We start from the raw sequence: 17,307 nt of genomic DNA, 5'->3' as shown, positions 1-17,307 counted from the left end.
CCGCATGTATCGCCGGTACACTTCCCGGCCTCCGCATGACAGCCACACTTGCCAGCATCGTCGGTCTGAACCTGGCATTGACCCTGCTTTCAGGTCAAAGCAGCAGACTTCCCAAGTTCCCTTCAACAAGGAGTCGTCGATGGCCTTTTTTCAAAAATCCCAGGGGAGACCGAAAGCAATTACTTCATCTGTACAATACTTTTCACCAGCTTTCTCCCTCCCCTTTAGAAGTACAGAACATTATGACAATTGTCTACAGTCTCCAGCATGCCCATGCCTCCCAAACTGGACAAGTTAAATTAGAAAGTAATTTTTTTCATGCCATTTTTTTTTCCACAAAAGCACAAGAAGATGCAAGTTATTCCCAAAGTTAGCCATTTATTGTTAAAACAAATTAGTATAAAAAGATTTCACATGACTGAGATGCCAGTCCTCAGGAACTGTGCAAACTACATGCTTATTTTCGTGACCGTTTGTTTTCTATAAGCAACACAACAAGCCTGTTCCGAAGGAACTTTATTTCCTTTGCATATGACTTGCAAAATAAGTCCTTCAGCCTTTTGCGCAGAACTCCTAGAGAAGGCAGGCTGCGGCAGCTGGGGATGTTTAGCATGCTCTCAAAGAACTCCTTCCACAGGTCAGCGTTGGGAAGCCTGCAAAGGAACAAAAATGCATCAAAAGTATTTTCTTCTACATTCAAGCAGTTAAAATACTGTTTCCCGTATTTCTCCAGCTCCCTCCCCAGTTGCAGGCTGTCTGCCTTTGCTCCATCGCTGCAACACAATGCAGCTCCCGCTGTGGCACTGCTTAGCGAACCGCTGGGATTTTTCCCGGTTTGTTGTTGTTCCCCCCTTCCAGGCAGCAAGCCGCCAAGGATGCCGTGCAGCTTGCCACGTGCGCTGCTGAAACGCTTCCTGTGCTTAAGCTGGTGAATTCTATGCAGCAGTTTCCACACACTGAACGCAGTTTTCAGGGCATCAAGAAGCGCATACAAGCAACACAAAATGGTGACAGAAACTAACCTTCAACCTGGTACTAATGATGCACCTTTCTAGGCAAGGGAAGATTTTGAAAAGATTCGACACCAACCTTCTGAAGGTCCCCTCAGGCTTCCAGATACCATTTTCATTCTTCACTTTCATGTAGGTACCAAAAAGCATGCAATACACCGTTGCTGCAATGCCAAAGTAGTCCGTCTAAACAAAGTATAAACAAGTTTCATATTACAAGTGTGTTGAGACCACTAAAAATTAGCTGAAAAACATTGTGCGGAGCCAACAGGGCAAGCTCTGTAAGAAGAGGGTTCAGGACTGAGCTTTTAAAGCAACAAGCTGAAGATACAACTCTAGTGCAAAAGTCCAATATTTTTGCAGCTCATTTATTCAGGCCAGATGCATTTGCAGCAAGCTCCAAACGTCCAGGCTGCCTATGCGGTCTCATACCTGGTAGTTCCACGGTTTCTGTGTCAGCATTTCAATACACTGAAATCCAGATGTTTCACACTTTGCGGTAAACGCCGTTCCTTCAGGGAAGAGTTTCATGTCTATACTTTGGCCCAAGTCAATGAGCGTCAAGCCATGAGAGAGCCCATCTATGTCACACGTGTCATTGTCCAGAAACCTTCAACCGTGACGACAAGAAGTGATCACGTAAATATCAAGGCTACAATATCACGATATGCTGGCATCTCAGGCAGCAAAGGGAAATACTTGCCTTTCTCCAAGTATAAAGTTGTCAGGTTTAATGTCACCGTGAATGATTTTGCAGTTATGGAGCTCTTCCACCATATAAAGAATTTTTACAGCAAAGTAGATGACAAGTGCTTGAGGCATCACCTTTTCAGGAAGCTTTTTGTAAATGTTTATGGCATTCTGTAAACAAAAATAGTGAAGAACCATCAGCTGCACAGAAACAACTTGGTACGGATTACAGGTCTATGTTGATACACACAGAATAAGTTCACAATGAAGGTCTGTAAAGTGGAGAGGAGACGTCTGAATATCGTAATGTAATAGCACTCCAAAGAATATAAATGTTCTGAGGCACGAGCTGATTCCACTCACCAGCAATGTTCCATAGTTGTAGAGCTCACCAACCAAAATGCTTCCATTTTGAAATAAATGAGCAGAATAAAAGTGGATGTAGAAATGGCATATGCTTGGATCGAGCCTTTCTACCAGTTGTGTTGCTATATAGAACTCCCAGGGGTTGGCAGGCTTCTGGACCTGTAACCAGAAAGTCGATTTACTAGAAAAATCTATTAGTATTAAAAGCAGAAGTTCTTCTCAGGTTGGTGGGTTTTTTTGTTGTGGGTTTTTTTTTTTTTGTTTTTTGTTTGGTTGGGGTTTTTTTTGTTTGGTGTTTGTTTTTTTTTTTTTTTTTTTTAATAGCAGACCAGGCATTTTTCCTCTTAACCAAATAAAATGCTTATATCTACAGTAGTTAACCTCAAGTTGATACACTTAACGATTGAGGCTCTTGAATCAAGACTTCAGTTACACGCCACAATTCCATCCTAGCTTATACAGTCTTCCGCGTTATCTGATAAGTCTGTCCGCAACATTGATATTTCTGCTGGCAACAGACGTTTAATGCAAGACAGACAGAAGGCTTTTTAAGTCAAAACAGGGAAATCCTTCCAATTCTTTCCCCTACTATTTCCCCCGCTATGCTGAATACCTGCTGCTCCAAAAAACCAACCAAACAACTGAAGTCACCTTTACATACTAGAAAGGTCCCGGTTAAGGTGTTAACACAAGAAAGGATTGTTTTTCTGAAAGATTAAATGTTGCAGAGGAAATCCACAAAAAGGCTGGGAAGGCAGACCTAATGTGGAAAGGCTAAGGGTGCGTGTGGGGGTGTGTGCGTGTGTGAACTCCACCAAGTAACCATGTTTCAGCCAGGCTGTAGTAACTGCTCCAGGTGCCCTCCCCGCCAGCAGCAGATGCGGGGTTGTGTGACCCAGCAGAACCCTCGTGGACTAAGCTGACCCTGCAGTCACACACTTTCCTTTTGGCAGTGGTTCCACTGTAAACACATGCTATCATCTGTTGCTCATTCCTGCACTGAAGCAGCCTGGAAGAAGACAGAGCAGAGCCAAGAGGGCTCAACCTACAATCGCCATCAAGACAAGTGAGTTTATTAATAAAACCGCACCAGGGAGGTACCACCCAGCCAAGTCACCATAACCGGCCAGCTGGCAGCAAACAGGCTGGCTGCACAAAGTGCAAAAACGCTTGTGGAAAGCTAGCGGGCACGTAGCTGGGACAAAGAGCAGCCCCAATGTCATTGCCAATCCACATACATTTTCATTTTCTGTGGACTAAGAGCATTTGCATAAGTAACTGCCTTTGTCCAGCTAAGAAAGATAGCCTGGTTGTAATTCTTACTCCTTGGGATACTTGTGACTACTTTATAAAGAAAAGATGAAGCAGTAAGTCGAGTCAAGAGGATAAATAACCTCTTCTGATGTAGAGCCAATCAGACATCACAGCATCCAACCTGAACAAGGCTTTGAGGACTGACCAATATGCTTTACTTCATATTTGTAAATTAAAACACTCAGCAGAATCCACCCAGGGTAGCTGTCATTATAGTTAACGCTCCAGAAGTTTCCAGCAAAGCTATTCCAAATCAACACTTCTTACCTTGAATATTACTTTCTGATTGTTTCTAGAGTTACTGGCATCCAGAATGGAAGCTTGATAGACTTGGGCAAAAGCTCCCTCCCCAACCAAGCAGTCCACATGGAATGAGTTGGAACCTTTAAGAGATTAACATAATTAAGTCTTGCTTGCAAGCTTCACAGAAGAGACATCACTACTCAGACAAAGAAAAACAAGCAGCAAAAAGCACCAGCTTGTATAAGTTATTGCTTTAACCATAGAGCTAGTCTTTCTTCTACAAGTCTCTCCTCGCTAGTTCTCCTTTCCATACAAGGGAGCCTGTACTCGCTATTGAGAACAAGAGCGCTGTGAAGTGCCACATACTAAATAAATAAATAAAAAAAAAATCATTGTTTCTATTTTAGTCTGACTCCCTGGAAGTAATCAAATTCCAAAATCCATTCTTTACAAAGTAAACACTAATGTTTAAGTCGTACAACTATGTTGCAATTACTGTCATACAGATTGTGTTGACACAGGACTGCTGCTGTTCTATACAAAGTTTGAGAGTTGTGTCACAGATTACTGGGAAAGGAAAACTAGGAAAATCCCCTACTCTGAATGCCTAATCAAACACGCTTATGCTACAAAAGACAAACAAAAAAACCAGGTCTAATTTCCAATCTGAGGTTTAAATAACCTGGAAGCTATCTGGATATACACGCAAGTAAACTGAATTAGAAAAACACTTCAGAGTTTCCCTGAAAAACTTCAAGAAATGCTTTAAAGTGAAATGTTTGAAGTAGCTCTTACCCAGTCGGAATTCAGCCTTCAGTGTGATGGGTGGAAGAGCAGACTTCCATTCAAAGTAGTTGCTGTAGGTGTGGAGTGGTTTAGGAAGCTCTGATAAGAATTTGCAAATCAATTCCTTATCCCAAGGGTTTTCAACAAGGACTTCATGGAAAGAAGAAAAATATTTAAGCTCTAAAAAAAGTGTCATTTCAAAGAGGTAACACAAGCTTATACTTGAATAAGCGTCACTGATCTGGAAAAAAAACAACAACCCAAACTAAAAAAAAAACCAACAAAGAGGGATAAGTTTAGACTGCCTCAATTTTGACAATCCAGCTTTTATACCTATGTCTTCCCGGTTAAAGTTGCTCCAAAAGACACATTTCTGAAATATTTGAGCCTCAACTAGCAAAGAACCCTTAGGTACTCTCAAGTACTCCTGTACTTCAGAATATCTTTGGCATTGTGTAACAGGTACAACGCACGCTTGTCCTTCCTTACATCCCTTGTGCCGAAGCAGCAATCTCCTTGCAGGAGCCACAAGAGTCGCTGACTGCAGTGACCACCTTCATGCTGGAACAAAGCTGCAAGAACGTGACACTGCCCCGCTCTTGGACTTGATGGAAGAAAACTGTAGGCAATGGTCCGTACCTGCAGCTCTAACGCTCTGGGCTGCCCTGTACTGCCCAGCTCCAGACAGCTTGTCATGGAAAATTTTGTCCACCCCAGATGACAAGGCATATTCAGTTCTTCTCACAGCAGTCTTTTCATGTGATGCCTGAGAAGCAGCTGTAGCCATTCCTTGAACTCCATTTCCTTGAAGCTCCTCTTGTTCTGCAATTTGTTCTAGAGCAGGGCTATGTATTTAAAACAAAATATTATTAATTGACAGTACTGCCAGGGTTTTTTGCATCTGCATTAAGCACAAGTGTGTCAAATCGCCATGTTGGAGACCTTGCCCATAACCAACATTAAGATGAATAAAATGGACATTTCTCAAGAAAACAAGATTTGATCGTATTGTACTGCCCATACCCTAATTAAACCTTTGAGTTTGTTGGCCAACAAGTTCAGCCAATATTGAAAAGAGAGCAGTAGTTTTACATGCACAGCCATTAAAACTTTTGGGGCAGTTAACTTTTAATTTAAATGTGTCAGAAACTTAAATCATAGGAGCATTTTTAGGAGCATTATCACCATACCAAGGTTCCTTTGCCTCCACAAGGTGCCAAGATGTATGCTAAGCAGAGTCAGCCTGACACAAACATGTCAGTTCTAGACTGCTTGGAAAATGTGCATCGAGAGCAGCAGAGCAAACCTGGCATAGATTTGCCCAGCGCTCTCCAGACTTGGAGGTCTCAGCAAGTCGTGACATACCTTAGCTTCTTAGTCTTTGTCTGCTTGTGCAGTTCTTCAGGAAACTCCAAATCCATTTGCCGTAAGTCATCCCCACAGGCTGAACAAAGGGAGCAGCAACAATAGCAAATGTGTATTTTCCCCAAAGGCAAGTGCATTTAGAGTATTCTTACAAAGACAAGCAGGTTCAGTCACACCGCAGCTGCGAAAGCTGGTAAGTTATCCAGAGCTCAACAAGTAAAGGTAAGCCAGAACTCAACAAGCCCATTTAAAAATACATGAGTAAAGATAACAGCTTGATTTCTTTAGGGAGTAAATTCCAAGACTAAAGAGGGCCAGACAAGCATAACTGTGCCCCTTGAAGAAGGTGCTGGGACTTCAGCCAATTTTTTTGGCCATTTACAACTCCTTGGAACAGTTCAGAACAGCAATTTGACAGTACAGTCAAAGCCTCTCTTGTCCCTCGCCACCTTCTCCTATTCCCCCAATTAAAAATTCTTGGAAAGCTTATGTGCTCGGCCAGCCCGAGCTCCCAGCTGCTGTTCTGCAGGGAATGCGTGCTCAGAAGCAGCAGCAGGAGCCATACCTGCACGGTACTTGGCAAGGGCTGCAAGGTGACCCAGGCACAGGCAAGGAGCTAGACAGTACTGAATGAGATGCTCCCGACCCGAAGCGCTCGTTATTTTACCTTTGTACCCCAAAGCTTGTTGCGAACATGCCGACAGGTAATTAAATGGCGTTGATACAAGCTGGGCAGCTCGTGCGAAGTCTCTTGTGTTGTTTGGACTGGGAGCTAAGGTTTTATTACTGCTTGGTGCATTCCACACTGTATAATCATCCCTCAAGGACTCCAATGTCCCTGCCTCTTCCTAGATGGGGAAAAAACATATAAAGATTTAAAACCAAGCCATCAAAACTATCCTGCCAGAGCTGCAGCTGTAACCTATCAGCAGTCTCTGCAGTCTGTTTCAGTAATGTTGAGTCTGCACATGTCAACTTACAGTACTAGAAAAATAAGTGAATGGCAATAACGTAAATCTGTGATTTACATAATTTTTTTAATCAGACCTGAACATCGGCAATAATCAATACCGCAGCAAAATAGTAGACAACAAAAAATTGCCCTAAGTCTGAGAAATCCCCTCTCATTACTTAGTGATCACTTATAACCATCCAGACTGAAGTTTTATGCATCTCCTTGGCTATGAGAACTGTTAGGTGGTGATCAGAATGTTCAGTGTCTCTTGCTCGCTGTCCTTCCTCTCTCAAATAACATCAAATCCACACATCAACTGCAGTCAGGTTTGTTCTAGGGACTGACATCTCCACTATCAAGCTCCTAGGAGTTTTGTAAAAATTAACAACTGAAAAAGTTCATCCCGTTGGCAGGAAATGGGAAAGGGGATCTAGACTTCAACTAGATATCATTCATAAGAATAATTGCAGGACTGGGACAGAACAATGGTAAATACAACCACCTCTGAGACCCCCTATAACGACATAACCCATTTTCAATGCCAATTCTTGCAATAAGATCAAACACTCACTTCTGTACTTGCTGTACAGCCAGACAAGGGACGTTCTCCAACACTTCTGGGCTCTTCTGGCCTGTTTTTATGCTGTGGGATCCTGACAAAACAGGTAGTTTAGAATAGCTTTTCCCCAGAAACTTTCCCAGGCAGACAATCATAACAAAGATTTGTTGGTTTTAACCTTTTTTTTTTTTCCCCTAAAGAATCCCATTTGCAGATACTTAGAGAAGCCGCAGCAGCTCAAAGAAACAAGCTATCCAGAATTACCCAGAAAATTAAGCATCTCAAGCATGCTGTCCAAACAGGGAAGTTGCGCAATTCCACAGAGAAGCAACTACAGCTTTCTCATGCCACTTCCACACAGCTGCTAGCAATTGTATTCAAGCCAAGCCTGATACTGCAAATACGGTCACAGCTAAGTTATATGGAATAGAATCAATCCTATACATAACCCTTAATAAACTGAACTCAGCTGTTACTTTTTTCCTCCTTACCTGCTGTTCTCTTTTTCATTTTCATCTTCAAAGATAGAAAATGCAGGCATGACAGGAGCAACAACATTATTTTTCACACTTCCATCAGGCTCTTAAAAATAAAAAATAACCAATATAATCTTCATTGGGTGAAGATAATACAAACAGTCACATTTTCACCCCTAACCAGGCAACTGACAGCTACATCCAGCTAGATCAACAGCATCCTCAGAATTGCCACTCAAATCATCTTTCCTATAAGGTCCTGGAAATGGGGAAGACTTTTCCACTTCAAAATCAAGACTTGCCAGGAGCACAGAAGCCTTCTTGGCTGCATCTGACCAGTTGTGAAATCCCTGTGGTCACTCCTAAAAGCCACTGCTACTGCCTGGTGCTCAGACAATTTCAACCGTTACAATAAGCTGGCAATTCAGATACTAACACCCAGTCTACAAAATGTTTCAGAAGAAAGCTCTACTCACATGAAGTACCAGCTGTGCCCTTTTCAAAGTTAGGTTTTAAATACTAGAGAAGTCTCTATGGACAAAGCAACATGTTCAATGCATACATGAATAGACTTGCTAACAGTAAAGTGCTTCTGCTGTTTTCAGGCTGTGCATCAGAATTCAGAACTTGTCAGTAAATTAAATTATCAGGAAAGAAGTTACTTCTTCACACCTACTCATCTCAAAATTATCAAGACTAATGGAAGGGGTGAATGGGAAATAAAGGAATGAAATATCATGGACCGAAAAAATAAATAGTACATACCACATTTTCTGCAAGAGACTTCAGATTGCTCCTTGCTTTCTTCAAGAGACAGCTCAGGCAAGATGGGTGTTTGAAACATATCCATGAGAAATCCTAAAAAAAAAAAAAAAAATTAAAAATTTTCACTGGAATATTAACCCCAGTAAAAGAAATTTTCTGATGTTCTCCCATTGTATAGTAGTCAAATCAAATGCCAATTAATTATAATCTTATCATTTATCAAATACTATTCCCCAATTATTCCTTCATATTGCATTTACACACACCAGACAACTGAACATACATGGGAAGATCCAACTTGGCCGGCACATACTTGTTGATGCCATGGCCTTTTTTTTCTTCTTCTTCTTCTTCAAGATGAGATTTCAAGTTCTCCTAAAGGAGCAAATTCTCCTTTATCTTCTTAGATATTTGGAAAACTAATGAATACCACAAGCTTTCTGTTTTTGCAGATATATATTTAGCTGCAGCAGTTTGCTACACATTAGTGGGTTAGCAGTTAGCGGGCTTACTATCAAAACAGAAAAACATGGCAGAAGAGTACAAAAGGGATAAGACAGCATCGGGATATTATGGCTCACATCTGACATTAGAAACACAATTGCATTTTCCCTTTTAGGATTTTGAAGCAGCAATGTTTGGAATTGACAGTTTGTTAAACAGTCAAAGACCTTTCGCATAAGTCATCCTTGTTTCAGCTTTGGGGAAGCTCGATACCAACTAGAGTTGCCTTACTTAACTTCCTAACACTCTTCCACATTAGTCTGTTGTAGGTCTTCACCTCAGGAACCGGAGTCCCTGACAGCACTGACAAAGGCAGCTCAGAGAACACGCTGCCCACACAGCGTGGCAGGTGTACCCCCAGCGACCCACCCGGGAGCTTATAGCATGTGGCTGCTGGGATGTCAGTAAAGCACCTACTTTTACAAAAAAAAAAAAAAAAAAAAAAAAAGTTTTGGGTCATCCAGACAATTGCAAAAGAAGAGTACCAATTTAATTTTATTTTCCTCTTTGACTGAATGCTGTGCACGCCCATCGCTAGATAGCCTCCGCGTATAATTTGGCTCCACCGAAATGACCAGGCAAGGTCCCATTAACTCCAGTGGAACCAGCATGTTATTCCAGATGCTTACCCAATGCTTCCTTCGTATGAACTGTAGGTGAAGGCTGCACTTTGAATGGTGTTGCCTGCCTTGCTCCTCCCAGCGAGGTGTTCGGCGTAGCTTGAGAAGCATTTCCAGAAGCAAAGGCAGAATTTCCAACTAGAGATGCTAGAAAGGAGAACAGCGAGATCACTTCTGAAGCAGCCTGGGATTGTTTATTCACACTGCGGGAGCTAGCAAAATGTTAGTAAGAAAAGTAAATAAGATGAGTAGCAGAATGACAACCCAGAATTTTGGGAGAGATTTTGGCTTGTTCAGAGATCTGCTTGGCAGATTCCCAAGGAGTCTGCCCTGAAGGGCAAAAGGGACCTCGGAGAGCTGGGTGGCCTCTGAGGCTCAGCCTTCAATTCACAGGAGCAATCCACTCAGACACAAAGTCAAGCAGGCAGGAAGCCAGCAAGGACAAACAGGGAACTCCCGACCGAGCTCAGACAAAAAGGAATTGCACAGAAGGTGGAAACAGGGACTAGCTCCACGGAAGGGATACAGAGACATTGCCCAAACACGCAAGGATGGAGTTAGCAAAGGCAGCAAGCGTAGCTAGGGTTGGAACTAGTAGCCACGTACTATTGACTCCCCACCAGTATCACTCATACCAACAGCACCAGTCCTTACCAAAGCTGAGCCCATTACCTTCTTTCGCACCCACAGAAGTAGCTAGCCCAGCGGATCTCTTGGTAGGGCACCTTCAAAGGGAATATTAAGAGCATTAGTTCACCCCAGACAGACAGCAGGTAGCGATTCCCTCCCCCCTGCCCCCACCACAACTGACTTCTTTAGTCACACAAATGAAGCAACTGAGAGATCCTCTAGAAAATTGTTAGAGGCTGCCCCCAGAGAGATTCTCATACAGTTGCCAATAGGTATAAAACCTGAAAGGCAGCAGAAACCTTTAGAAAAGCCAAACTGCAGGCACTGAATGCTCTTCTTGGATACAGCGTGTGCTCCATAACGTAAGCGAATGACAACTAGTTCATTTCCTCTTGTTGGCCAAGCCCCTCAGCCCAGGTTCCCCCTCGGCCCCCCAGTATTAGCTAAGGCACACAGGGCAGGAGTGCAGAAGGTAAATACAAGCACTTTTTTCTTCTCTGGAGACCTTTGTGGCCAAGACACAACGTGTGGGATCTGCACGAACTAAGCATATCGTGTTACTCCAGGCATGGCAAGGACAGCGATGCTGAATAATCACTTCAGTTACACACTGAATTTCCTCTTGATTATTACAACTAAAACACAGGGTTAAAGGAATTAAAAACTGAAATGAGGACTGTAAGTTACGCAAGTTTGATCTATGTCTAAATATTGGTTTCCATGAGCCACTTCAGATTTTTATTTTTTTCCAGAAGAGGGAGATTATTTTTTTTTTAGTAATTCTCAGCTGAAGTGTAGACAGTGAAGACTGCAGAATTTGCAAAGCAAGAATAAGCCTGTTTATACGTACTGTTCTCCAGCGCTCCAGTTAAGAGTGGATCTAGGATGCGCCTGTTCCTGAGCTGAAACATTATTGGACAGAGAGTGTAACAAACTGTTCTTGAGCTCTCCAAGCTCTAGCTGAGTTTTGACTGCATCCTTCTTATCTGTTACTTCCCAGAGGGAGGCTGATGATATCTGGTGGTCAACGGGTCTCACTGGCTGCAGTGTAAGAGCAGTGGACGATAAAGCGCTTGATTGAGGCTGGTCTGGCACCAGAGCTTGGGTGTTTTGCAGATCTGAGTTTTGACAAGATGCCATCCGGTTCTGCTGTAGAGCTGCACTGGGTATCACATGTGGATGCACCTTTAGAGGAAAAAAAATGTTCTTTAACACTCAAACACCCCGCCCCAAGTATAGCCTTTTCCAAGTATAGACATTTTCCCTTTTATTTCTGCATAACTAGAACAGTTTTCCAGGCATAAGAGCACTTCCATATGCAACCAAAACTAAATTGTGGAGAAGCAAAAGCAAACTTTTGGGTTTAATGATTAAAATTTACATCATCAAGTATTTAAAGTTATGCCAGCTATCCATACTAGTCAGATATTGCAGCCTGAACTTCCAGATTTGGTTAACCAACTACTCTGGCTACTGTCTGAAGCACGGTTAAATGTTGTGAGCGATGTTGACGAGGACTGCCCCTGTGGATCACACTACGTACTTACCACCCTCTTATTTGGTTCAGCTGATGCTGTAGGTGCTGGCTCCAGTCTAGTTTCCTCCAAGCTTCTGGTGAGCTGGGTGAGCTGCTCCAGCTTCTGCTGTAGGGCTTGCAGTTCAAGGACAGCTGACTCTTTTTTCCTTACAGAGTCTCTCTCTTCTTCTTCTAAGGATTAAACAATGACATTAAGCTAGACAGTTAATCAATACCCGAATGAGTTTCTCAACACAGACATTACAAGCTGCTTGAATTTAAAATTTAGATCTATAGTCTGTATGACAACAGGATGACACTCAGCCTTAGATGCCTAAGTTTGGGAGAAGGGGATGTCTCCCCCATGACCCACTGTGTCCAACCTCTCGCTCCTGATCCCTCAGGGGATGGCTACACAGTGCTACCTCAGCGCGAGCCCGGCGATCAGCGGCAGCCAGCCCTCACGCTTTCCAGAGGAGGCGACAGGCCAGCCTACCTCCCACCTGCTGCGTGCTTGCGGTGCCAGGCCCCGTGCTGCTGCAAGCACACTAGTGGCACCCATCCTCACCACAAAAGGAAACCAACCCAAAAAGATTCCACCAACATGCCCCTTTGGTAAGGCTTCGGTGGGGATGGAGCCTGCCGTCCCCAAGGGAAGAGGCCCAGCTGGGAATTATCATACACAGCTGCTGGATTAAAAAAAAAAAAATAAAATCCAGACTCAAACATTTGTTTTAAAAACACATTGCCACCTACACTCCCACTGAATCTCTCCCTGTCCCGCTGAGTACAACTCATCCGTTTCTTCCTTTACCAAATGAGATAATTCCTTCTTACGTCCAACAACATTCCCCAGCAACCTTTTTTCTTCCTTCTATAAATGGTCAGATAAACAACTAAATTCCAAGTAGCGGCTCTTTATTTGCACTCAGTTTTGGCTTTGCTTCTCTACGACCTAATCTGTCCATTTGAAAGCCCACTACTTGTTCTCCAAAACATCATCATTCAGCAAACAAAGGTATTACCTCTAATTACAGACTTTTCTATGCCTTGAGAACCCTCCCAGCTAGAAGCCTGCCAGCGCAGACTATACAAGAGGCATCCCGCAGCCACATTTGCCAAGGCGGCCAAGTGAAGACAGTGTCACTCTGCTGCAGCACGCCTTTGACTGACTGGGGCCAAGGACAAAATGTGGCATCATATGTGACCATATGGGAGTTTAAAGCGTACTCTGAGCTCTCTCTGATTACAGCCTACTGATAGGAACCAAGACACTCTCAATCTTGAATTACTGGTGGCAGAGCGCCACAGCTAGAGCTCACCCCAGGGTAACTAGTACTGCTAAGAGCTGCTCACACTTCCCTCCTGTTTCCCCAGAAGAAACTCCATTCTCTATGAAAAACTAGGTTTGAAAAGACAAACCCAAGGGATGAGCTCAAACAGTAAATATCGATGTCAGTTGTTTGGCATGTTACCTGATATTCCCAAGCTCACCCCACCCTGTTTCTGTACAGGGATGCTAACCTGGGCTTTGAGGACAGTTTCAGGCTTCAGTAGAGAGCTGAAAAGAAATGAATGCAGCCAACTACTGTTTTTTCAAGAATATAAGAATGTTTCTGAAATAGCTAGATGGAAAGAGAAGAATACCCCATTCTTGCTGTCTTCTGAGGCGCTCGTGTTTCTTGTAGTATCTCTTGGCTCTTAGCTCCTCAAAGGAAAGTTCAGAGCCTTCGCATACGAGCAGGTTTTTATCATACATTGCAACCTGCTCACATTCAACAACAGTAGATGATGACTTGGGAAGAATTTCAGATTTGGAGATGTACGTAACGTACTTCCTGTGAGGAAAAATAAGAAAAAACTCTATTCAAGTTAATTGGACTTATTCTGGGAGCGTGTTAATTTTTCTACAGTGCGACTTAAAAAAAAAACCCTACACACTTACACTTCTTCTCTTCCACCAGAAGAACTGGACTGAGTACCAGCAGAATCAGGACTCTAAAGCAGGGCAGGGGGAAACAAAAAATAAAAAAAAGAAAGAACTCCAACATTATAGTTAGCCATCCATTTCAACAAGACCAGCAGCCACGAAGCCCCCAATATTTAATTCTGACTGAAGCAATGACAATACAGACCACGAGCGTGGCAAGAACACATCCGAGTGTTCTACAAGTCATCAGAACCTGAGGAAGTTCATCCTGAAGAATTAACCATGTAACAATTTGCCATAATCTCAGAGAACTTTTGGAAGACGAACTAAGATCTCAGAGAACTAAGAGAGACAGATGTAGTTCTGGGAACTGCAGTCCAGAAGGACACGGGAACTAGTTGAACAGGTAGTTTCTATTACAAAAAACAGGCACGTCTGTTAAAAATCACTTGGGTTTGTTAAGAACAGACCGGATGGCCTCACCCAATTTCTTTCTTTAACAAGCTATCCGACCTCAAGTGAAGGAATAGGCAGCAGACATAGTAAGTTTTAAGCTCTATTCCATCATGCAAGATATCTTTCAGTATTTGCAGGCAATACCAAATGGAAAAAGACACAAGCACTTTAGAAAACAGGACTGAGTTGAGAAAGGTTGCATCAGTTTCTTACCCACAGTCTTTCACTCTTTAATTTCACCTCCTGTTCACTTTTCATCTGACTGCGTTACAAAGACTGAAGAATTTTAACTAGCCCTGCCAAACCTCAGAAGAACGAGCGCTGCATTCTGGTACTTAGCCGAGTTAAAAGAAGTATGGTTTCTTCTTTTGTTGTTTTATTGTGGGGAAGGGGGTGCAGGAAGACAACTACAGGGTGACAGGATTTGAACTGTAAAGTTAACTCAAGACCTCCACAAAGTATGAACAGAACCTCACCTGGAACTTTTTATGAGACCCAACTGGCAAGCTACAAAGAGGCTCATGAACTGTGATAAAGTAATCCCCTACTCATTTCTCAACTCAACAGATTGACTTCTACAAGAAGCCACCATCCCACCAAGTACCAGCCCGGAAATTTCTCTTCTTCCTCTGGCATTATCTTGTATTCATTCTTAAAGAGGGTATTTAAGAGGAATTTCACCAAAATTCAGTGTAGGCAATTTCCAAGAAGCATGGCTGGCACAGAATCTATTTATAATATTACTCCTCTGGAGAATGCTAACCGGCTGGATGGATCACTCTGCCTGTGGTTCTGGAAACTTGTCAAGTGACTAAAAAGTGTGTCCCAATGCTTCCCCATTGAGGTGTTTCTACAAAGATGTGATGCTTACAGGATAAAACCCTCCAGTAACATTTTTGAGCTACACGAGATGTAGCTAGCATATTTTATCTTTGTTATCCAGTCAAGATCATCAATCTAAACTTTATGCGAGGGCACTGCGTTTTCCCCACAATGTACAAATTGCTCATTAATAGTAATTTACCTGATTTTTGCAAGTGTATGGTGGGTCAGTAGGACTTGAAAGACCTTTTCCAGTAGTCATCTGATTTGCAGCCTGTGAAGTTTGAAGTGGTTTTATAACGGCAGCACCTGGGACAGATAACATAGGTTTGCATTAATGAGTATGAATAGTTTTCTTATTTATGGATTTCTATTAACTAAGCACTAGAAAACTAATACCTCATTTTGAATACACTCCCCTTATGAATTTTAAATATGGCCAGGAAAACAGAAATCACCACCACCACCCCCCACCCAGCTTCTACAGGAAAATTATTTTCCTCAGTGACAAAACTCACTGATTGAGTTAAGAGAGTCATCTAATCGAGCTGCAGCTCACAGGCAGGTGTCTTCAGCCTCACCTTGCAAAGGAGGATTCCAAGGATCATAATTCTGCAGCCAGCTAAATTGCAAGAAACGTCAGTTATTATTGTTGAGTCAGTCATTCCTCCCCATACCCCAGGAACCTTTGATTTCCTCGTATGGTCACCATGCCACAAAATTTAAGACTAAAAAAAAACCCCTCGTTAGTCAGAGGACGCTCATTACTGTATACCAATATACACTGTTAGCTTCACATTCACAAAAATAAAAACACCTGCAATAGGTGGCAGTTTGTGTTTTATCATCACCAGAGGGAACACACAGCATCACGATAAGCACCAGAGCTTCCAACAGCTAAGCGCTAAACTCCAATGGGCACCCATTCGCAGCTAAGTACTCTGTGATAAGCACAAGTAACTGGACACACATATTATGGTCAACACATCCCCAAAGTGGGCTAAAAAAGTCCAGCTCTGATCAGCAACTGATGCCCGATTTCACTGCAGTTCCAGCTATGGCCACAAACCAAAATCAAAGAGGGTCCAAATGAAGCAGCAGCTGCAGTATGCATTCAGCTGGCAGTGCCAATAGATGCACAGGCAGCTACAGGATGAGCCACAGCCAGTTAATACACTCTGGAAAACATACAGATGTCCCAAACTTGAAAAGTCTGGTGTCATTAGCATGGCCAGCTTGCTTGAACTTCCAAGTAAGGAAGCTCACACACAGTATTTCCAAGGTAGACAGCCTGAAGCGGACCAGGCTATGCATCTTTATAGCTTCGAACTACTTAGCAGATGCTAGGCAGGGAAGAAAACCCCTTCATTGATTCATTTTTGGGCCTTACTTCACTGAAGACAGTCTGGTACAGCCCTTCTCGATACACCCTCCAAAACCTCCAACAAATACTGAACAGCAAAGTATTGTTGAGTTTATACGTGCCTTTAACTGAAATAATCATTGGCCTACTCTGCTATAGTACAGGGCACATACACAGAAGACAAAGAAATAATTATCCGTGTGCTATTTGAATAGCTCAATAAGATGGGTCAAGAATTACCAGTAGAGCTGTTGCAAGCACTCTCGTGGCTGTGCCTGGTTGTGAAGCCCTTTTTGAAGGACAGCTCCTGCACATTGCACGTTGCCTTCTTTTACAAGCTGCTGAGCCCAGGCAACATAGAAGTTAGATGCCTTTGTACCAATTCCGTATCCGTACAGGCAGTCAAAATACTGACAAGGAGAAGTGATGAACTCTGCCTGCACAAGATAAAGATGCAGATGTTTCAAAAACGTCCAAGGAAGTCACAGGCAAAAAAAAAACCCAACAGCAATTTCCCAGATACCATCATAGGAAAGCGTTATTTTCCCCAAGATAGAAGCAGCTGGCAGGTAAGTTACCTCCCACCAGGTAAACAACAATGCAGCTTCAAAACCGCACGCTATCCTTCAGCAAGGCTGAGAAGTTCGGAGCCCCTGCAGAGAGCAACGCAGCGGAACTCCCTGCCCTCCCCAGAGGGCTCCTGCTGCTCCCACAGCTCTCTGCAGCCACAGGGCTACGGACCGCCGGGGCAGCTTCGGTTTTTTGGGGGCAGCTTAATACGCGTGCACCTACCAGCTTCACGCAGTAGCTAACGAATCTCGGATCCTGGCGGTACCTCTCGTGGCCGATCCCCGCCTGCACCAGGCGCTCCAGGAGGCCGGGCAGGCGGCTCTGCCGCTCCGGCAGGGGCAGGCATCCCTCGGCCCACCGCGCGTAC

General features: G+C 43.3%; 1 protein-coding gene across 1 annotated transcript in view; it reads right to left on the bottom strand.

Moving 5' to 3' along the window:
* Positions 1–358: 358 nt before the first annotated feature.
* Positions 359–17,307, bottom strand: part of BUB1 (BUB1 mitotic checkpoint serine/threonine kinase) — a 34,249-nt gene continuing 17,300 nt past the window's right edge. Inside the window, exons 20-42 of the mRNA XM_056357173.1 lie at positions 17,163–17,307; positions 16,611–16,807; positions 15,589–15,629; positions 15,210–15,316; positions 13,745–13,797; positions 13,447–13,637; positions 11,831–11,991; positions 11,134–11,468; positions 10,326–10,378; positions 9,663–9,800; positions 8,530–8,622; positions 7,780–7,870; positions 7,301–7,382; positions 6,442–6,622; positions 5,775–5,853; positions 5,049–5,254; positions 4,419–4,559; positions 3,648–3,763; positions 2,064–2,225; positions 1,714–1,871; positions 1,443–1,620; positions 1,090–1,196; positions 359–653 (exon numbers count right to left, since the gene is read on the bottom strand). Coding sequence (XP_056213148.1) covers positions 458–653; positions 1,090–1,196; positions 1,443–1,620; positions 1,714–1,871; positions 2,064–2,225; positions 3,648–3,763; positions 4,419–4,559; positions 5,049–5,254; positions 5,775–5,853; positions 6,442–6,622; positions 7,301–7,382; positions 7,780–7,870; positions 8,530–8,622; positions 9,663–9,800; positions 10,326–10,378; positions 11,134–11,468; positions 11,831–11,991; positions 13,447–13,637; positions 13,745–13,797; positions 15,210–15,316; positions 15,589–15,629; positions 16,611–16,807; positions 17,163–17,307 — 3,211 coding nt within the window. The 3' untranslated portion in view covers positions 359–457. The remainder of the gene's footprint in view (positions 654–1,089; positions 1,197–1,442; positions 1,621–1,713; positions 1,872–2,063; positions 2,226–3,647; positions 3,764–4,418; positions 4,560–5,048; positions 5,255–5,774; positions 5,854–6,441; positions 6,623–7,300; positions 7,383–7,779; positions 7,871–8,529; positions 8,623–9,662; positions 9,801–10,325; positions 10,379–11,133; positions 11,469–11,830; positions 11,992–13,446; positions 13,638–13,744; positions 13,798–15,209; positions 15,317–15,588; positions 15,630–16,610; positions 16,808–17,162) is intronic.

The sequence above is a fragment of the Falco biarmicus genome, chromosome 12 (assembly GCF_023638135.1).
Source record: "Falco biarmicus isolate bFalBia1 chromosome 12, bFalBia1.pri, whole genome shotgun sequence".
NCBI lineage: Eukaryota > Metazoa > Chordata > Aves > Falconiformes > Falconidae > Falco > Falco biarmicus.
This window is presented reverse-complemented; position numbering and strand designations above follow the sequence as displayed.